Source organism: Sphaeramia orbicularis, chromosome 1, assembly GCF_902148855.1.
Source record: "Sphaeramia orbicularis chromosome 1, fSphaOr1.1, whole genome shotgun sequence".
Taxonomy (NCBI): domain Eukaryota; kingdom Metazoa; phylum Chordata; class Actinopteri; order Kurtiformes; family Apogonidae; genus Sphaeramia; species Sphaeramia orbicularis.
The window spans coordinates 24274815-24293682 of NC_043957.1; the positions used below are offsets into that span (position 1 = coordinate 24274815).

The 18868-nt window shown below is 36.4% G+C and overlaps 2 protein-coding genes across 4 annotated transcripts; one reads left to right on the plus strand and one right to left on the minus strand.

Annotated features, from left to right (window-relative positions):
• Positions 1 to 3174: 3174 nt before the first annotated feature.
• b3gnt2a (UDP-GlcNAc:betaGal beta-1,3-N-acetylglucosaminyltransferase 2a) lies at positions 3175 to 18485 on the minus strand. Of its 3 annotated transcripts, none has more exons than XR_003936826.1 (3): positions 5270 to 5466; positions 3544 to 5184; positions 3175 to 3504 (listed from the first exon to the last, which is right to left on the minus strand). XR_003936826.1 is itself a non-coding variant. In XM_030149397.1 (3 exons), exon 3 carries the CDS (start codon positions 5182 to 5184, stop codon positions 3958 to 3960), a length of 1227 nt encoding a protein of 408 aa, XP_030005257.1. In that variant the 5' UTR covers positions 18152 to 18185; positions 18276 to 18485; the 3' UTR covers positions 3175 to 3957. The 3 variants fall into 3 exon arrangements, 2 of the variants coding, with proteins under 2 accessions (XP_030005257.1, XP_030005245.1); XM_030149397.1 differs by lacking the exon at positions 5270 to 5466 and adding exons at positions 18152 to 18185; positions 18276 to 18485 and having other exon boundaries at positions 3175 to 5184; XM_030149385.1 differs by having other exon boundaries at positions 3175 to 5184.
• LOC115429718 (uncharacterized) lies at positions 8287 to 13229 on the plus strand. The gene is made up of 4 exons (XM_030149412.1): positions 8287 to 8326; positions 10169 to 10290; positions 10709 to 10732; positions 12052 to 13229. The coding sequence occupies exons 2-4, from the start codon at positions 10172 to 10174 to the stop codon at positions 12755 to 12757; spliced, it is 849 nt and encodes a 282-aa protein (XP_030005272.1). The 5' UTR covers positions 8287 to 8326; positions 10169 to 10171; the 3' UTR covers positions 12758 to 13229.
• Positions 18486 to 18868: the final 383 nt, after the last annotated feature.

Sequence of the window (18868 nt, forward strand, 5' to 3'; positions counted from 1 at the left end):
CAATGACAGTAAATGCAGACACTTGTTTTATGTTCAGTTAATGATATATTTTACTTAAAAAGTCACTTTTTCTTTTAAGTTTTCTCTGTTTTGATATAACTACCTTTGAATTTACTCTGAGCTTTAATGAACATCCTCATGATCAGTGAATTAGATATAGGAAAATATATGATTCACACTGAAAAATGCAAAATACAGAGGATAATATTTTAACAAATGGTGACAAATCACTTTAGAAAGGTTAAATAGAGAGAAAAATCAATTTGGGAGCAGCCGCAAAAGTAGCACTGGGTCTGTATGGGTTAATCGTAAAACAATGGGAACGTGGAAATGATTCTCTTAACGTGACTAAAGTGTGCCTTTTTAACATCCATGCTAATATTCCAGTCATTATTTTAGTTCTGGAGTAATCAGATTATTACGGTGATCATGTAAACAGTTTTATTAAATAAACACAGTATCACAGATCAGATTAACATACCTGGATTTCTCCTTAATCTGATTTATTTAGTTCTTTTACATTTGTGCATGTGTAAAAAGAAAGAAAGAAAGAAAGAAAGAAAGAAAGAAAGAAAGAAAGAAAGAAATCGTACATTATACAAGTGATGCTGTCAAATGTGAGCAGAAAACAATAACAAGAAGCTTGATTCTACCATCACTACATACATATGACTCTGAAATAAATCTGATAATGAACTGAAACATCTAAACCAAGGTTTTGTGATTATTGCATTTCTTAAGTGTATTAAACACATCAGATCTGATTATTACTCTTATCGGATTTGCTCCCAGTTATCAGATTGTTATGGTCAGGTAAACGGGCTCAGTGTGTAATCTTTAGTGGCATTTGGGAGTGAAAATGTAAACCGCACCCAGCTCAAAACCCCTTTCCTCACCCTCCTCTATGGTAGCCACTAAAATCACAAGACTTTCATCGGGGCAATTTTACCAAAACAATTTGTAGTATGGTCAGTTTTTAAAAGACTAAAAACCAGGTATGTGTAGACATTGCATTATCTACTGGCCATTTAAAACTAGAAAAACATTCTGAGACAAAGCTTTTTTACTCCACATAGATAATTAACTGTTGAATATAAAAATAAAGCTTTGCTAAATTGGTTGAAAAGTTAAAAAGTTGTAGTGTTTTTAATGCAAAAAAACCCAAACATTTTTTTCTACAGTTCAACATGTATATATTCACAGACAAAATGCCAGTAAATGTGATATCTACATATACGTATTGAAAAAAAAAGTTGCTAAAATTCTAAAAGTGTTATGTTGATTCTTGTTTTCTTCATTTGGCCATTTCAAGAAATCACACATTCAGATAAAACACTAAACATTATTTAATTCCAATACTTTTAAAACAAACCTACCTGTTTGTTGGTCCTTAAATACATCCATGCAGTGGCGAAGGGCAGAAATATAAACACAAAACTCACACATTCAGCTTTAAAAGTAGAAGTCACAACACTGTCAGTCTCACCTGGAGGATGGTTGGTGTCCTCTGTGTTCACCTGCAGACACAGAAGAGCAGCTCACAGCATAATGACCATCAAACAGGAATTTGAAGAATTAACACCAAAGAGGCTGATTTTACAGCAAAGATCCCAGCTCACCTGTGCACCACAGTGTTTCCAAAATAAGCCAAATATGAGCAGAAATATGAGCAGAACACGTCTGAGACTCAACTTCTTCTTTTGTGGCATTTTACCACAAAACTTTGACTGTTAAACTTGTTTAATTTGTGAATAAAGGGAAGTGTTCACGGCTTCACTTCAACTTTCCTCTGTTGTTTTCTTTCCTTTCTGAGCAGGTGAAGTTCATCAACTGATTGAAGTTAAGTGGACCGTCTGCCACTGTTATGGACTACCAGCAGGAGGCACTGTTGGGTCATATACACGTTTTATTCTCTATACAGTATTTAAATCAATGTTTTTCAGACTTGGAGTCAGGACCCTACCTGGGGTCACCTGGAATTCAAATGGGGTCACCTGAAATTTCTAGCAACTGATAAAAAGAAAAACAACTTACAAATAAAAAAATATATGGTGAGCTGAGAGAAACAATCCGAATACATAAAAGACATGACAAACTGTGAAGCGGAAACTGAAGCACTGTGGTACTGTTTATCTGTCAAATGTTCATTGTGGTCGGTTTCAGATGCTGCAGCTCTTTCATAATTCATAGTTTGAGTTATTGTTTGTTCAGTATTAATTGTCAGCCTTGTAAATCCAGGCTGGACTGACTGTACATATCCTGACCAAGGAAAATCAAATTCTCACTTTGTGCTGTAATCTACACCTGGCTTTTCTGCCTCAGTCCATAATAATATACATTATTTAGCCTAAATGTCATCTAAAATTAACGTTTATTTGCAACATAGTATAGCAAACTATAACATGATTCAAAACCAATTAATTTTACCCAAAAAAATGTCTCCGTTTTGAATGTCTGGGGTCGCCAGAAATTTGTGATGTGAAAATGGGGTCACGAACCAAAAAAGGTTGAAAACCACTGATTTAAATACATAGGTAGATGTATATTTATATGCAGTATTTGAATACAGTATGTAAGTACAGTATTTGTACTATGAATTCATTGTGCATACTGTGATTGTGCAATGATTATAAATATTTATCTTAGTAATACATAGCCTTTAGGTAAATGTGTATTTTTGTGGGAAGTGTCCATTTCAGTTTCCTTTTTCTGCATTAAAAAAACACACACACACATTAATTTTACATAATGAAAAAACTTGAATAATTTTATTCCACAACTGCAAACAAAAATGCAAAGTATGTTTTCTTGATACATTTTTTTTTATTATTAAAAAATAGCTCTTAGATTTTGTGGAAAATAGTGGTCATTTCAACAAGCAAATAATGACATAAATCAGTATTTTATTCTTTATTTCATATTTATAGTAAAGAACAGAAAAATTGAATCCCTTTACTTTTCATTTAAATATACAAAATAGTTACATAATATCTCTATAAAAGTAATGGATGTTGGGAAAAATACATGTACATAGCTACATGTAAAACAAAAAGTGAACAAAAAAAAAAATCACAAATATGACAGTTTCATAAAGTATTGAGCAATACCTGAATTAGCAGCTGACTGAAATGTTGAGTGCATGTGATGGAATTTGCATTTTTATGTATCTATATGTGTTATTTTTTTCAGCAAATTTTAGTGGCACTGTGCACTTTTGTAGACTTTTTATAGGAATAATTATTTATACTTGTTTGCACTGATGGGACTGCATACAATGACAATAATGACACTCTATTCTAAGATGAAGAAGATGAATATAAAGCATGTACTACTCTACTGTTTGCTTCTCTAAACTGGAGCTGTACTGATTGACATCTATTTGGGATACACGGTAGCAGACATGGACGTCATTCAAGGTCTCACTCTAGTATAGTAGTAGTTGTAATAGCTTATAAGGTTACTCATCGGCCCAAACATCTGAAAACAATCACCTCTTCCACTTCCCTAACCTCCTTCTGAACTGAACAAAAACTATTTGTACACATAGCTATTTTGCACTATTCATCCAAACATGTGACTCTCTGACTTGTTCCTACATGATGCCCGATCTAGACCATCATCAGTAGTCACAGTTAAATATAAATGTATGTCGTTCCATACACAAGCTAAATCTGATGTAAAATGTTTTGCCTAAGCAGCAGGTAACACACTGACTATGGAAAAATACCTCAAACAACACACCAAAAAAAAAATGTACATTCCATTTGTTTTTCCCAAGGATTTTTGCTGTGCAGATGAGCTCTAAACATTTTGAAATGCTATGTGGTGCTGCGGCTTTTAGATACATCACTACATTAATAAATGATAACAGAAGACATAAATAACTTTCTTCCTGGTTTTTACTATGGATTTTTCTTTTAAGAGTTCAGTTCAGTTTGCAGACAGAGCAGGAGGCGTTCACTGACAGTCCCACTCAGGATGGACAATCCACGGCCAGATCATAAGCATGTCCTGTGGCGTCCGGCTGTGCACCAGCATTAAATTCCTGTATATGCACAGGCTGTTTCTGTACTTCTCTTCAATGTCAAATGTCTTGAAACCAGAATGTTTCTCAGGGACCAGGCCCAGCTTCTTCAGACACATACCTGTATATACGTCATCGATCGGATACAATACAACCTGCTGAGAGATGTTGTAAAGACGCAGCGCCAAATCCCCAGAGTACAGATACCCTCCACCCCCAGCATAGGGTGGATACGGACCCACAAAAACACTCTCTGGGATGAAGTACTTGAGTTTGGGGTCTCTGTGTGGGCTGGCGTTGCTAATAACATCCCCTATGAACAGATCTCCAGCCTTTACCTCCGGCAGATCTTCCAGGAAGTCAATAATCCGAGGGGTATTGACAAAAACGTCATCGTCCCCCTTTAGGATGAACTGCACCTGGGGACAGTGTTGGCTCAACCACTCTTGAAACAGGACTTCCTTCAAGGTCAGGTTGTAGAAGGTGTCCCTGTAGTTCCACTGGAGGAGGTCTCTGTGACGGTTCGCCTCATGGTCCAGCAGCCACAGCAGGTCTGGGAAGTGGTCTATGGGCTCAGTGTTCCCCAGAAGGAACACCGTCACCACAGTGCGATTAGCCACAACACCCGCCCGGCCCCACGAGTCTCGAATCGCCTGTCGCCGGTCGAAATGTGGGACTAAAGACTTGACCGCTAGCAGAAGGAAGGGTTTCTCATCACACATATGTGGCTGATTAATCAACATTGGGTATGTCCTGCAACGCATGTGCAATAGGAAGTCCTGGAAGCGCTTTGGCAGGGTGTTGTAGTCCAAGATTTGCATGGCAACTCTATGATCTGGTTCACACAGGTTGGCTGGCCCAGTATCATTCAGCCAGTCAGGCAGTCCAGGATTAGAGCTATTGGACAGGACAGAACTGTAAACAGGATTGTAAATGAAGTCTAAACGCTGCTGCTCTCTGTTCCAGAACGACTCACTGAGCACGAGTTGTGGCCAAAACCTCTCAGATGGGACTATAGTCTTCTGGGGGCTACTTCTGCTGCGCCCAAAGTTCCACGACAAACCCATCAAAATGCAGATGCAGAAGAAGTTGAGCATCATCATCAAGCAGATCATCCCGGCTCTCCTGCAAGCCAGTGACATGTTGCCTCCCCTCTGCATCTGCAACAAAAGAAACAAGAAAGAATCAATTAAAACGTACAAGGAACAGTCTGAGATCTGCTGCATCAAGGCTGAGTTGACTTACAACGAAACCTGGATATAAAGGGACATTTGGGAACATGGGTTGACTCTTTAGCCTTCAGCAAAGAGAGGAGAAGCTCAATTCCACTTCGTTGGTTTCAGAGCTCAGACCAGCTGCGTACAAGGCCACGTTTCCATCCCTAATCCTTCAGGAATGGACCCGTGCTTTATTTCCCTCCCCTCCTCCTCCTCCTCTGTTAACAATAACAGACAGGAATCACACGTTTCCAATTCAGCGGGACACATGACGCCGTTTACTAGCAGCAGATGGACCCACTGTCTACCGAGAGCTGCCGTTATTAGGCTATAGTTAATGAAAACTAGACGAAAATTAAAACAGGAGTGAAAAAAACTAAAAACACTTGAAATGTCAATGCAACATAAACCAAAGTGAAGTAGAATTATTATTATTATTGCAAAATCAGCTTCATTTTCCAAGGTTTATGGTTTACAACAATAACATTAAAACTAAAAACAAACTAAACTAAAACTAGTCAATTACCCAAAATAAAAATGAACATTGTAATGCATTTGTAAAATTAAAACTACTGTATAATAGATTAAAAAAAAAAAAAAAAACAATAACAAAAACAATAAAATATACAAACCAATAACTAAATACAAACAAAAGTGCAAAAAATAAATAAATAAATAAAATTCTCCAACCAAAAAGAAGGTTCAAAATTAAGGTTCATGAGAGTGCAAAGATGTTCAGATAAACCCAGAAAAATAGAAAAAAATATGTGCAGAACATTATGGAAATATACATTGGCCCCACTAGATGCCACTGTTGTGTCAGTTGAATAAGATGTGAATGTGAACATGAAAAGGTTATGTACCAGGTTGTGATATATTTTCGTTTAGGTTTTTTTTTTTTTTTTTTTTATAGGGCCATAGTTTCATCCAACCACCGTTTAAATTTATGTAAAAGTCTCACTTTCAATACAATCAAGTAAACAATCACAATAAAGTAAAAAATATAGTAAAAAAAAAATTAAATTAAAAAAAAAAATAAACTAAACTAAAAGATATTCTGTTGAGTATTAAAACTTTGAGAATAACTGCAGTCATTAAAACAAAAAAGAAATAATTACTAAAACCAGATTAACAAGAGGAAAAATGTTGCAGGTGTACAATGAAGACCTCATTTTCCAAACTCGGTCTAAATAGCATCACATCACATTCATCTGTACAATAAAACTCACATTGAAAGCTAATATTTTGGTGATAAATGGGGTAAAAAAAAAAACCCACTAGGTACCTAATAAATTTATCAAATCTTACATAGACAGAGGCCCCAAAACATGAGCACAGAGGTCCAAATATCCAGTGTTAAACCTATCAACAGTAATAAATCTAACAGCAGAGTGATAAACCGTGTCCAGAGGCTGAGGAAAAGCAACTGAGACCTGACTGTAGTCTATAAAATGTCAGTTATCGTGACATTGAGGTGACATATTACCTCCTATCTATTTCCAGTGGAATTTCTGTCTCATTCATTTACGTATCAGTTTCATTTTCCTCATCGCTCCACACATGCAGACTCACTTTTCCACCTGTTCTTTTGCAATATTTTGTTGAATTTTTAGGTGCAAATTGATGTTATATATGCTTTTTTTCCAACAAAACCTAATACAGGTCAAATGTTGCACTTATGTTGTAAAATAAACTCTAATAATTCATCTCACAGACTGGCACATTCTTTCATGTTTCTCAGTTGTTGTAAACCAGGGCTGTCAAACATATGGCTCATGGGCTTAAACTGGCCCCCCAGAGAAGCCAATCCGGCCCATGGGATGAATGTGCAAAGACACATTTACAGTCAAGTTCTATTGATCATAAACACATGTGTGCACATGTATAAATGATAACCTGAGGCATAATATTATTAAAATTCACTTATTTTCCTAGGAAATTTCCGATTGTTCATGAATTTTCAAGTTATCCACATTTTTGTTTAAGGATAGTTTATAAAGGTAAACATTTTCATACTGTAATTTACCTTTTTGCATTAAAATGCTCTCATTATTCATAAGTTATTATGCCATTATTTTACTGGTCCAGTCAGTGGTTAAATTGGCTTGTGTGAGGAGGGGAAGCCCGTGTGTAGCTGAATGTAGCCCCTGAATTAAAATAAGTTTGACACCTATGTTGTAAACTATTGGCTTTGGAAATTCACAGACTTTTCAAAATTTTTCTCCAAAGAATGAATCGTTTTCATGCTGCAGTTACTACAGGTTGGCAGGTATAAGTAAATTTACATTCTCATTAACCCAGTGTTTTTCAAACCTGGGGTCGGAACCCCACCTGGGGTCCCCTGGAATTCAAATGGAGTCACCTGAAATTTCTAGTAATTAATTTAAAAAAAAAAAAAACTATAAAAAATATATGGTGACTTGACAGAGACAATCCCAATCCACAAAAGACATGACAAACTGTAAAGCTGAAACTGAAGCACTGTGGTACTGTTTATCTTTCAAATGTTCATTGTGGTCAGTTTCAGATGCTGCAGCTCTTTTATAATTCATAGTTTGAGTTCTTGTTTGTTCAGTATTATTTGTCAGCCTTGGAAATCCAAGCTGGACTGACTGTACATATCCTGACCAAGGAAAATCAAATTCTCACTTTGTGCAGTAATCTACACCTGGCTTTACTGCCTCCGTCCAAAATAATATACATTATATAGACTAAATGTCATCTAAAATTAACATTTATTTGCAACATAGTATAGCAAACTATTACATGATCAAAAAACAAATTAATTTTAGCAAAAAAAAAAGTCTCCGTTTTCAATGTCTGGGGACACCAGAAATTTGTGATGTTAAAATGGGATCATGAGCCACAAAAGGTTGGAAACCACAGCATAAACCTCTGCAAGCTGGTCTTTGTAACCTTGGAGAGGTCACAGTTGTTTAACTGATCATCAAAACTGTGCTTAGTTCCACCGTTTATTTCCTTGTGTTTTTCGTCACCTGACTCTTCTTTCATTTTCCATTCACTGTCCAGGACAATTAAAATAAAGACCCAGACGAGTGGAAGAACAGAAACCAGACTGTTTCAGGTGAGTTGGAGATGTTTTTGTGTTTTTTGTGTTCATCTATAAACACAATGATTATTTTCTCTGTCTGAGCCAGAGGTATTAGAGCTCTAAAACTTTAACCATTCCTTAGTTTTACCTAATTTTCAGACTGTTTTTGATCCCTGCTCAGTTGTAAGTTAGTTAGAGTTATGGTTAGTGCATAAGTAACTGTGTTACTATTTTCAAGAACTGACTTGGTTTAGTGTAGTTTCATTTAGTTTTAGTCTGTTGGGTAGTATGAGGAAAGCCTTGATTCACACACTCTAAGAAATGATTCATGGGGTTAGTAAGTTAAGCTTAAAATCAAGAGCTTTTTCTGCATTATACAAATATAGAATCACCTGAGAATAATTAATTCCAATAATAAACTGAATTTATATAAGTTAGAGTTGGAAAATATGTACAAAAATGATGATATGGTCCAAATACTCACTTGTCTTTTTTTTTTTTTTTCTTATGATCTACTCATCTTTCGTGTAATTGTTCTTCTGATGCCTCATGGTGCTTAAGGATGAGTTCAAATTGGCACTTGATCCTTTTCAGCTTTAGTTCAGCTTTTGATACGCTAAAGGCCTCATCTGTTGTTTCCAAAAAGGCAGATGAATGTCAGCCTTGATTTTAAATTAAATGATATTCCTCCTATTTTACCAATCAAAGTCAGTAGTCGCTTTTCCATTGGACATCTGCGCAAAACTTTAGCAATATTTACTAATTGTCAAAAAAACAGAAGAGCGTAATGTCAATGTCAATGGAAAAGCGACTACAGTGTCAGGGTAAACTACACCCTCTCAGAAACCAGATTAACCAGTATATTTTCCACAAAGATCGTTACCATGGGTGAGGTTAGGAATGTAGATCGACCAGTAAATTACTGATTACACTACCAATGCTATTGTTATTATCATAGATTTATATTAATATTCTTTTATAGATTATTATTTATACCACCTATTTATTCTTATTCTTATTTTTTTCTGTATTTTTACAAATTGCATAGCTTTTTAATAACAAGGTGAGAGAGAAACAGTGTCTCAATTCTCTGTATGTAGGCTGTTCTGAGGTTCTATCTTTTTGCTACGGTGCTTGCGCAATATGTGTAATGTGTTATATATTCCTATTATATGATATGTGCTGTATGCATTATCTTCAATATGTGTGTTTAGGTTAGGTAATCAAGCTGATCAACTCAGAAGACAGTCACGTGTGTGTGTGTGTGGGGGGGGGGTCACAGGCTCAACAGGGCAAAATTTTGTGAATTGGGATATTTAAAGCGGGTAAATCATCTGTTTGCAGCTGTATATTCATTGTCATTTTGCTGAAGGTGTCTTGGAAACGCTTTGAAAATTTTACATTAATGTGTAGTGCAGGTTTTTCAAACAAACGTTCAGATTCTATGTAAATATTCTAATTTGTTGGAAGAATGACAAACCCCCCTCCTTTGGCCCTCCTTTGGCCCTCCTTTTCCTTAAAATTGAATAGATTAGATACACATTGAATGGATCAGTGGGGAAGTTTAATGTGGTATGGCATCCTTTTATTTCTTATGTAGAACAGCTGACAATGCACCTTGACTCTGGATAATGTGTGCTGTGTACAAAGTGATTGGGTAATTACATTGTGGAACCCTTTAATTTTCTTTTTTTTTGGGGGGGGGGTGGGGTGTTATACCTCTGTTGTGTGTCTCAGTGTTTATCTTACTTTTTGTACGTTTGAAAGACTGAATATGAATAAAAAATACATTGATAAAAAAAAGTCTAATTTGTTCAAGTTTAACGAGGTTTCCATGAAATTAAAATGAAATTTAACTTCAGACTTGACATTTAGTTCATGATGTCTGGCCTGTGGTGGATGGCTGTGATGGTGACCATGTTCCTGAGTCCAGGGAACAGTTCGGCTGCTGTGGACCAGAACCTGCTCGCAAGAACTGTACAAGACATCCTGAACATGTGAGTTCCTTACTCTTGTTTTTCTCACTTCAGTTTGCAACAACTCCTTTGGATATATCATTCTTCATATAATGAATCTTTGAAGAAAAACAGATTATTATTAGATTATTATATTTGAAATATTTTATATAAAACCCAATAATCAATATTTAGTCTGAATTGTCAACTTAAGTAGCTTCTATAATTTAGCTTCATTTACAAGAGACTTAAGAGCCTAAAAAGCAGCTTAACTTCTGATTTTCACCTTGATTTTATAAGATAGAAAAAAATAAATATGGAAATATTGTACCATTGTCTGTCTTCTACTAACATACTGTCATTTAAAATCAAAAGATCAATGAGAAAAATCAAAAGATCAACTTTTTTCTTTCCGTATCACGTCACATCTAACATTCTGCATCTGTTTTACCTGTGACAGGTATAAACCGCAGCTACCAAATGGGTAAGTCTACTTCATTTTACCACAAAATAGTTACAGTTTTCTGTAAAGTATGACAAAAATGAAGGAAAAACATAAGAGTAAACTTAAGGCCGACAAAGAGCCACAGTCCCACCCCTTTGACTGTGTCCAATGGGATCAAACCTAGGAAAAAAATATGAACAACAGTCAGTGCAGAGACAAATCATTTTTTGATCCTGTTTGAACTGTGTCACTGTTCACAGATATGATGTTTGTCATTTTAAAACATAATTTTATGCGCCAAGAATGTCATAGTTTGTGGTAAAGAAACTTCTAGTTTTGTGTTTAACAGTTCAAAGACCTGCATCTGTTGTTGCATGTGATACACGTGATACAATTTGAAATCTTGAAAAGCAAAGTGTATTATAGCATGCTACATAGTATACAGGGTGGGGAAGCAAAATTTACAATATTTTGAGGCAGGGATTGAAAGACAGTGTATGACCAATTAGTTTATTGAAAGTCATGAGAATTTATTTGCCACAAGAAAATGTACATAATAGAAAATGTTTTTATTCTATGTGTCCTCCTTCTTTCTCAATAACTGTCTTCACACGCTTCCTGAAACTTGCGCAAGTGTTCCTCAAATATTTGGGTGACAACTTCTCCCATTCTTCTTTAATAGCATCTTCCAGACTTTCTCGTAATAGTTTTGCTCATATTCATTCTCTTCTTTCCATTATAAACAGTCTTTATGGACACTCCAACTATTTTTGAAATCTCCTTTGGTGTGACGAGTGCATTCAGCAAATCACACACTCTTTGACGTTTGCTTTCCTGATTACTCATATGGGCAAAAGTTTCTGAAAAGGTATGGATAATAGTGTTAGGTATGATTATGACATCAATATATGTTTGGTTTCAAAACAATTGACGTAGTGCCTGCTGAGAAAAAACGACTAAATGTTCACTGTAAATTTTGCTTCCCCACCCTGTATAACAATATCAACATCCACTGAGTGAGTGAGTCCTTTGGTTTTGCTGTAGAATAAATGAATATAGAATGATTCCAAGGTTCAAATGAAAGTCCATTGAAATGGATGTGGGTCATTTTGACCCACCTATGGAAGGCTGGGGTTGTAATACAAAGCCTACAATTTCATAAAATCAATAAGAGGTAAATTAAAAATGTAAATGGTATAATGTTAACATGTTTTTTTAAGGAATACCTAGAATATGAAATAACAAAAAATTTTCATTACAAAGATTTTGCAAGAAAACAACCTCACCGGGTCATTTTGGACCCACTTATGCATCTAAGGGTTCATACTCACTATTGATGTTTCTGGTTGTTTTCACAGACAATACTGCATGTTCAGTCTGGCTGTGAGCATCCCATACGACTATACTGTCAATCTCAACGCAGTTTATGAGTCCGACCCTGGTGATGAGGTGAAGACTACGATTCTGAACTGTGACGTGTACACTGGCAGGAGGGTGGTCGCAGCCACAGTTCTGAAATGGCCTAACGTTCTGACGCAGTGTCCAAATGGACGTGTCCAATGGCTTGATGTTGTGGAAAAATGCAGACCTGAACAAGTCAAAACATGGGATGATGTTAGGAGGATGTGTCCTGATAAGGTTTACGACGGTCGGGCTGATCATGCAGAATATCGTACTCTGGAGAACTTCAACAACCTTGTGAACAGTCATAACAGAAATGATTTGTTGCTGTTTTACGTTCATGCGTCCTCGTGTCCTCTGAAGTGCATATTTGGAAATGAGAGGGTGAATATTTTAGACCGTATAAATCCTATCCGCAACTGGAGCAATTATGCCTTTGTGTTTTCGCAAGTATTTAAGCCCCGTTTTGGTGAACCCATACCAGAGGAAAAACTAAGACAAGCCCTTTTGCATCTTGGGACGTACAGTGGTCGACGAGGGCCGATCGGTCTGGATAATATATTCCTCTGTGATAAAGTCCAAGGTCGTATGCAATGTACCTGCTGCTCCTCTGGTGGTGAAGTTACACCATTATGTTATAGATACAGAAAAACACAACAATAACCTTCTGTAAATTGAAATATATTTAAACATTTGATGATTCACTTTGAGGTTCAGTTGGTTTTTTGGGGTGTATAAGTAGTTTTTGTTTAATTTTGAGGAATTCCTGGGGAGTTTTAGTTTAGTTTTAGTTTAATTTTTAATTTAGTCTTAATTTCTAGAAGGTGAAGGGGGTGGAATGTAAGAATGAATGATATTAAATATTAAAGGTTTTTAAAAACTCCTTTAGCTCCTGGACATTTAGTCAAACACTGTTAAAGTACAGGTCAAAATCACAAACGATTGAAGTATCACTTGTGTCGTCTGAAAAGAACAAAATATAAGCCATTGAAAAGGGGTTGAGACAGATATGTTCCTTAAAGGGGTTCTATGTATTATCAATCACCTAAACTCTCAACAGCAGAGGGACATCACATACCAGAGCACACTCAGGACCAAAACCACCCACGAATCCACTCTATGTACCCACAGACTGTATCAGTAACTGAATAAAGGATGAAGCTCATCATTTACACACATCTGTATTATGGTATCATCAAGTTTTCTTCTGCAAACTAAAACTCAGCTGGTCAAAATAACACTGTGTCTTATGATCTTAACATGCATCAGCTGATAGTTTACATTATAGCTCTGTTCGATTAGCTCTATTTTTAGACACAAAACAGCCACAGTAAACCCATAAATCACCTGTTTTCTGTACGGTTTATGTCACAGTTCAGCCTGAACTGTTCAACAAACAGCAACTTAGCAAAGATAATAACATCCCATAATAACTTTATACCTTCCTAAACCTCAGATTCAAACTCAGCTGTGTAGAAGAAACGCTGGCATTTCACCGTCATATGCAGGGCCAGATTAACACTTCATTGTACCCTGGGCAACAATATTCAAGGGCCCCATCATCACAACCCCAGGATCCCTATAATCTGGCAAAATACAGAATAAGTTCCAGGAATATATGTAAATATACCCCATACTTCAATATCTAACTATCATCAAATGCATTTTGATGTACAAATGTGTAAATGCTCGTAGAACTACAAGTGCACCACTATAGCCTCTTGTCAAGGCCACTCATTTGCATATGATGATATGAAAACAAAACACATTAGCATCAGTATAATCTAAAATTGATCCACTACATTAGAAAGAGAGGGAAGTGTCCTCCATTTTCACAAAAAATAAATAAGAAACCATTTCCAAAGTATCCAGTATATATTTAAGAACACTTTTTGCCAACACAAATGTATTGAATCGTCAGAAAAAGCCCACAGACAAAACACAAACATCATCTGATAGACTCAGATATGAATTTTAACTCTTTCCCCGCCAGAGCATTTTCCAGTGAGTTGGTAGCCAGCGCCAGCCTTTTTGGTCATTTTCACTAATCTTTGGAGGCTGACTGAAAATGTTGTGTTAGGAGTATGTGAACACTGAATACATCAAAAGAAAGAACAGAACTTCAACTTTTAAACACAAAAGACGATTTTATTCTATCTTCATTCGTTCGTGAGATATGAATATTTGAATATTGGTCATTTTCAGGAAAAAAATGAATTTAGAGCAAAAAACTGAGAAAATTGAATTTTTTTGAAGACATTGATTTTCAAGATAAAACTGATTTCCTATTTACATTTTTGACTCTTTCTTCTTTATCAACAGTAACACTGTATTCAAAATCACAAAATAAAATAATTATAACAACAATAATAATAATAACAAACAGCTCCAAGATATCCCATCATTCCACAAAATGTTAGAGGAATCCACACCAAACTTTAGACCAAACATCTTCTAAAGCACCAGGTTCCTTCTAAACTTTACACTTTGACATACATCAGTTATAAGTAACAACATATTAGTTTAGCTTTTTGATATGAACACTTCAATATTCCTCATTTTCAAGAAAAAAAGAAACACATTCACTAAATACTGTAGATTTCTGGCCTTTGCTTGGCTGCACCACATCCTTGTTGGACCAGCTGCTGTGTTTGATCTGTAAATAATTATATGGACATGTAGTTATTTATCTTTGCATGAATATATGTATTTATTTATTTATTTCATACAAAAGCTAAATCAAACAGTGTCTTACCTGTGTCCCCACTGACATTATGGAGCTGAACCACATCTGTGTCCTCAGTCTGAATCTGAACTCACTCTAACAGATGAACACTAGCTGTCCTTTATCTTTTCCCACGTCTGGTTGTCTGTCTTCTCCTTGAATGTCCCCTAGAAATGTCTCTTCTCTCTTCCTCCTGTCTGTCATTTTTTCTGTGTCGCTCCGTGACCCCCCCCCCCCCCCCCCCATCTCCGTGTTGGACCTGAGCCGCTCCGTGTTTCCCGTGTTCCGTGTCCGTCTCCCTCACCTTCTGTTTCTCCGTTCCTATCTCTAAATGGTTCTTCTGTAGCTCCATCACATATTGAACTGTCAGACTCTGTCTCCATAATCATCTTTAAGGCTTTTGAACCTGTGTGCGGTTCCTGCACAGTCTGCATTTCCTCATTCAGTGACTGCCGCTGGATGCGTTGCCATGGGATACGGAGACTCCAGTGCGAGAACGTTAAACCCGGTCCGTCATATTTCCGAAAAAACGGCTTAACTGTCTGTTTTTGGACTAAGGAAAGTATTTCACATGATCCGCAACAGCTTCAACTAAAGTATAACAGTGAAAACACGGAGTGACGGAAAATCTCGTCATTGGCGAAGAAAGAGTTAAACAGAAATCCACTTGTCACCTCAGAATTCAACAAGAGAGTTAAAGTAAGTGCAATGTAAACATCGTTTTGATTCGCATACGTATGTCGCATAGTTCTTGACGTCTCACATCCCACTCAGTGCACGCACGTTGATTTGCGTCACAGCTGATTCGCTTTTTGGACTGACCAATGAGGAGAGGGTCTCAGCTCACGGTCACAGACAGCAGGAGCAAGGTTTCTGTGCAGTGCATTGGCTCCGGACAGCGGACAGTTTCATTTATAAGCAAAAGATAACCAGATATTTTCGTTATGCCCGAGCTACCCAGGGCCCTTCAGACATCGCGGGCCCCTGGGCAATTGCCCAGTTGCCCATATGGTTAATCCGGGCTTGGTCATATGCTATTTTTCTATTTAGAGTTGTGTCCAGTGGAGAAAACAATGGCCTCTATTTGTATCACTTCTTTTCTTTGACTCTGACAGTTGTTCTCTCAACTTGGCCTTGGCCGGCAGAGTGACTTGCTACTCCCTCTAGTGGTCACATAAATCCCACCATTTGTCTGTGCAAATAAATTCAGTTCATATTTCTATAATCCAATACATTTATGTCTTTGGCAGAACTTCACAGCTCTTTATTAAAAACACTAATGATAATTTTAGGTATTTTTTTTTTTTATTTGTAAGGAGGAATACTGCATAGAACCTCTTTAACTTGTATCTGTTTATTTTACATGCTGTTTGTTTTTATTTGTTACACCTTCTAGATCACCCTGTAAATGTCTCTACCAAATGTTGAACTGCTGATTTACTTATAATGTGTGGAGAAAAAAAAGTCTGACACTAATAAATAAATGATGGTTTCTTATTGATGTTTCATCTTTTCTTTTTTAGGTATGACACTTGGGATTAATGGAGAAAAACATTTACAACCTCATCTCCTATTTCATGCAAATGTAATATTGTGGGAAAACCAAATGCAGAACAAACCTGTAATTGTACTTCTACCACTTCTACCATCCTTTTCAATGAGTTTTTCATTCCTGATCTTACTTTTCATAATCTAGTCTCATTTTCATTGTGTTTCAAGGACATTTGTTGTAGTTTTAATGTTTAACAGGCTTCACTTCCTCATTGACATGAGTCACATCTGTGTAAATACCAGGACAGTTCTGATTCCATGAAATGACAGCATAAAATAAACTACCTTAAGCTAGAATTATGCTATAAAACTGCTATTCACAAACCTACAGGGTGGGGAAGCAAAATTTACAATATTTTGAGGCAGGGATTGAAGACAGTGTATGACCAATTACTTTATTGAAAGTCATGAGAATTTATTTGCCACAAGAAAATGTACATAATAGAAAATGTTTTTATTCTATGTGTCCTCCTCCTTTCTCAATAACTGCCTTCACACGCTTCCTGAAACTTGTGCAAGTGTTCCTCAAATATTCGGGTGACAACTTCTCCCATTCTTTTTTAATATCTTATTATTATCTTCCAGACTTTCTCGTAATAGTTTTGCTCATAGTCATTCTCTTCTTTCCATTATAAACAGTCTTTATGGACACTCCAACTATTTTTGAAATCTCCTTTGGTGTGACGAGTGCATTCAGCAAATCACACACTCTTTGACGTTTGCTTTCCTGATTACTCATGTGGGCAAAAGTTTCTGAAAAGGTATGGATAATAGTGTTAGGTATGATTATGACATCAATACATGTTTGGTTTCAAAACAATTGACGTAGTGCCTGCTGAGAAAAAACAACTAAATGTTCATTGTAAATTTTGCTTCCCCACCCTGTGTATATATATATATATATATATATATATATATATATATATATATATATATATATATATATATATATATATATATATATATATATATATATATATATATATGTATGTATAAGGTTTAAAAAATTCTCACAAAAAAATATCCACACAGAAGTGTAGAATTTAAACTAAGGACACTGTGGATCAGATAACAATGGACACAGCAGATATAGTCTATCTATCTATCTATATCTATCTATCTATGATGATGATATGGATGACATGATGATATGCACAGCAAAGTAGGTTTTTTTTTTTTATTCGTTTTGATTCTTCTTTTTTTTTTTTTTTTTTCCCATTTTTCCATCTTTGACCAGATTCAACAGACCTCTTCAGATCTGGGGGACAATGTGAGTAAATACAAGTAAATGACAGACTTTGTTTTTATCCCAAATATGCTGCACAAAACATGTTTTTTTGGAGTTTTACTTTTACATCACCAGGGCTGCCCAGGTATTCTCCTAGAGGGTGGGGCTTGAATTTATGTAACAGTATTTTGATAACCACCTATTTAATGCAACTCCTGGATTCAGCCAAATATTTAAGACAGTGGTCTAATAATGCATACGGTTTTAAATGTGTTAAAAAAAAAAAAAAAAAGTGGAAAAGGAAGCTGGATAACACAAGTCTGTCATAAAGCTCATTATATAGTGACATTACATAAAAGAGGGCAGATCCTGACAGGTTTGTTCATAAAATTTACACTAAAATAAGTTAATTAATTAATTACTGAATTAAAGCGCAAATACATGCAACAGATAAATGCGTCATAAGTGTCTAAGCTGCCACTCTCCATTCTTAAACCCAAGTTTCTAAACTTCTGTGCACCTTCTGTTGAACTTTCCTTGGTTGTAATCTCACCTGTCAGCCCGGCTCCTTCATCGGTCTCCTGGACCTGGATCTCCTGGACCTGAGTGTCCTGGACCTGGATCTCCTGGACCTGGATCTCCTGGACCTGAGTGTCCTGGACCTGGATCTCCTGGACCTGGGTCTCGCCGCCCTCTGCTCCCTTTTGGTCACGTGCTTTCCGCGTGCTGGTCCACAGTCAGCTGTTCAGGGTGTAGACTCGTGCATCCGTCCGGTGGTCGTCTTTAGATCCTCTTCATGGACCTGGTCCTGGGTTTGGTGACTTTGTACAGACTCCTCCCTGTGCGTCAGTGTGCGCCCCAGCAGACTGGTGCTACTAGTCTGCACAGTTCCCAGGAGCGGACTGACGGTTGTAATGATTTGTGGAGGTTTGGGCTGAAGTACACGTGGTGTCACGTGACGCCCAGTCTTAGCAAGTAACATAGAGCTGCAGTAAAATATTATGGCATTTACTCTTTTTTTACTCCACCCTCAGTTTATTTGCACATTTTATTTATTTGCATTTCTTTGAATGAACATATTGATAATATATTGTCTTGTACATATTGTACAAATTGCTGTTCTTTTTCTGCTACTTTATATTATACCTGAATGGAGCAACTGCAACATACAACAATTTCCCCCTGGGATTAATAAAGTATTCTGATTTAACCCTTTCATGCATGACATCGCTGCAGTGGACAGATATTCAGTCTTTAATTAAAAGCTACA

What these genes read in the sequence shown, in the direction of transcription:
- LOC115429718 (XM_030149412.1), top strand. Translation starts at nt 10,172, where the DNA reads ATGATGTCTGGCCTGTGGTGGATGGCTGTGATGGTGACCATGTTCCTG. An exon ending in GTACAAGACATCCTGAACAT is followed by an intron (nt 10,291 to 10,708) that starts GTGAGTTCCTTA and finishes TACCTGTGACAG; the next exon opens with GTATAAACCGCAGCTACCAA. An exon ending in AAACCGCAGCTACCAAATGG is followed by an intron (nt 10,733 to 12,051) that starts GTAAGTCTACTT and finishes TTGTTTTCACAG; the next exon opens with ACAATACTGCATGTTCAGTC.
- b3gnt2a (XM_030149385.1), bottom strand. Translation starts at nt 5,305, where the DNA reads ATGTTCCCAAATGTCCCTTTATATCCAGGTTTCGTT. An exon ending in CTTTATATCCAGGTTTCGTT is followed by an intron (nt 5,185 to 5,269) that starts GTAAGTCAACTC and finishes CTTTTGTTGCAG; the next exon opens with ATGCAGAGGGGAGGCAACAT.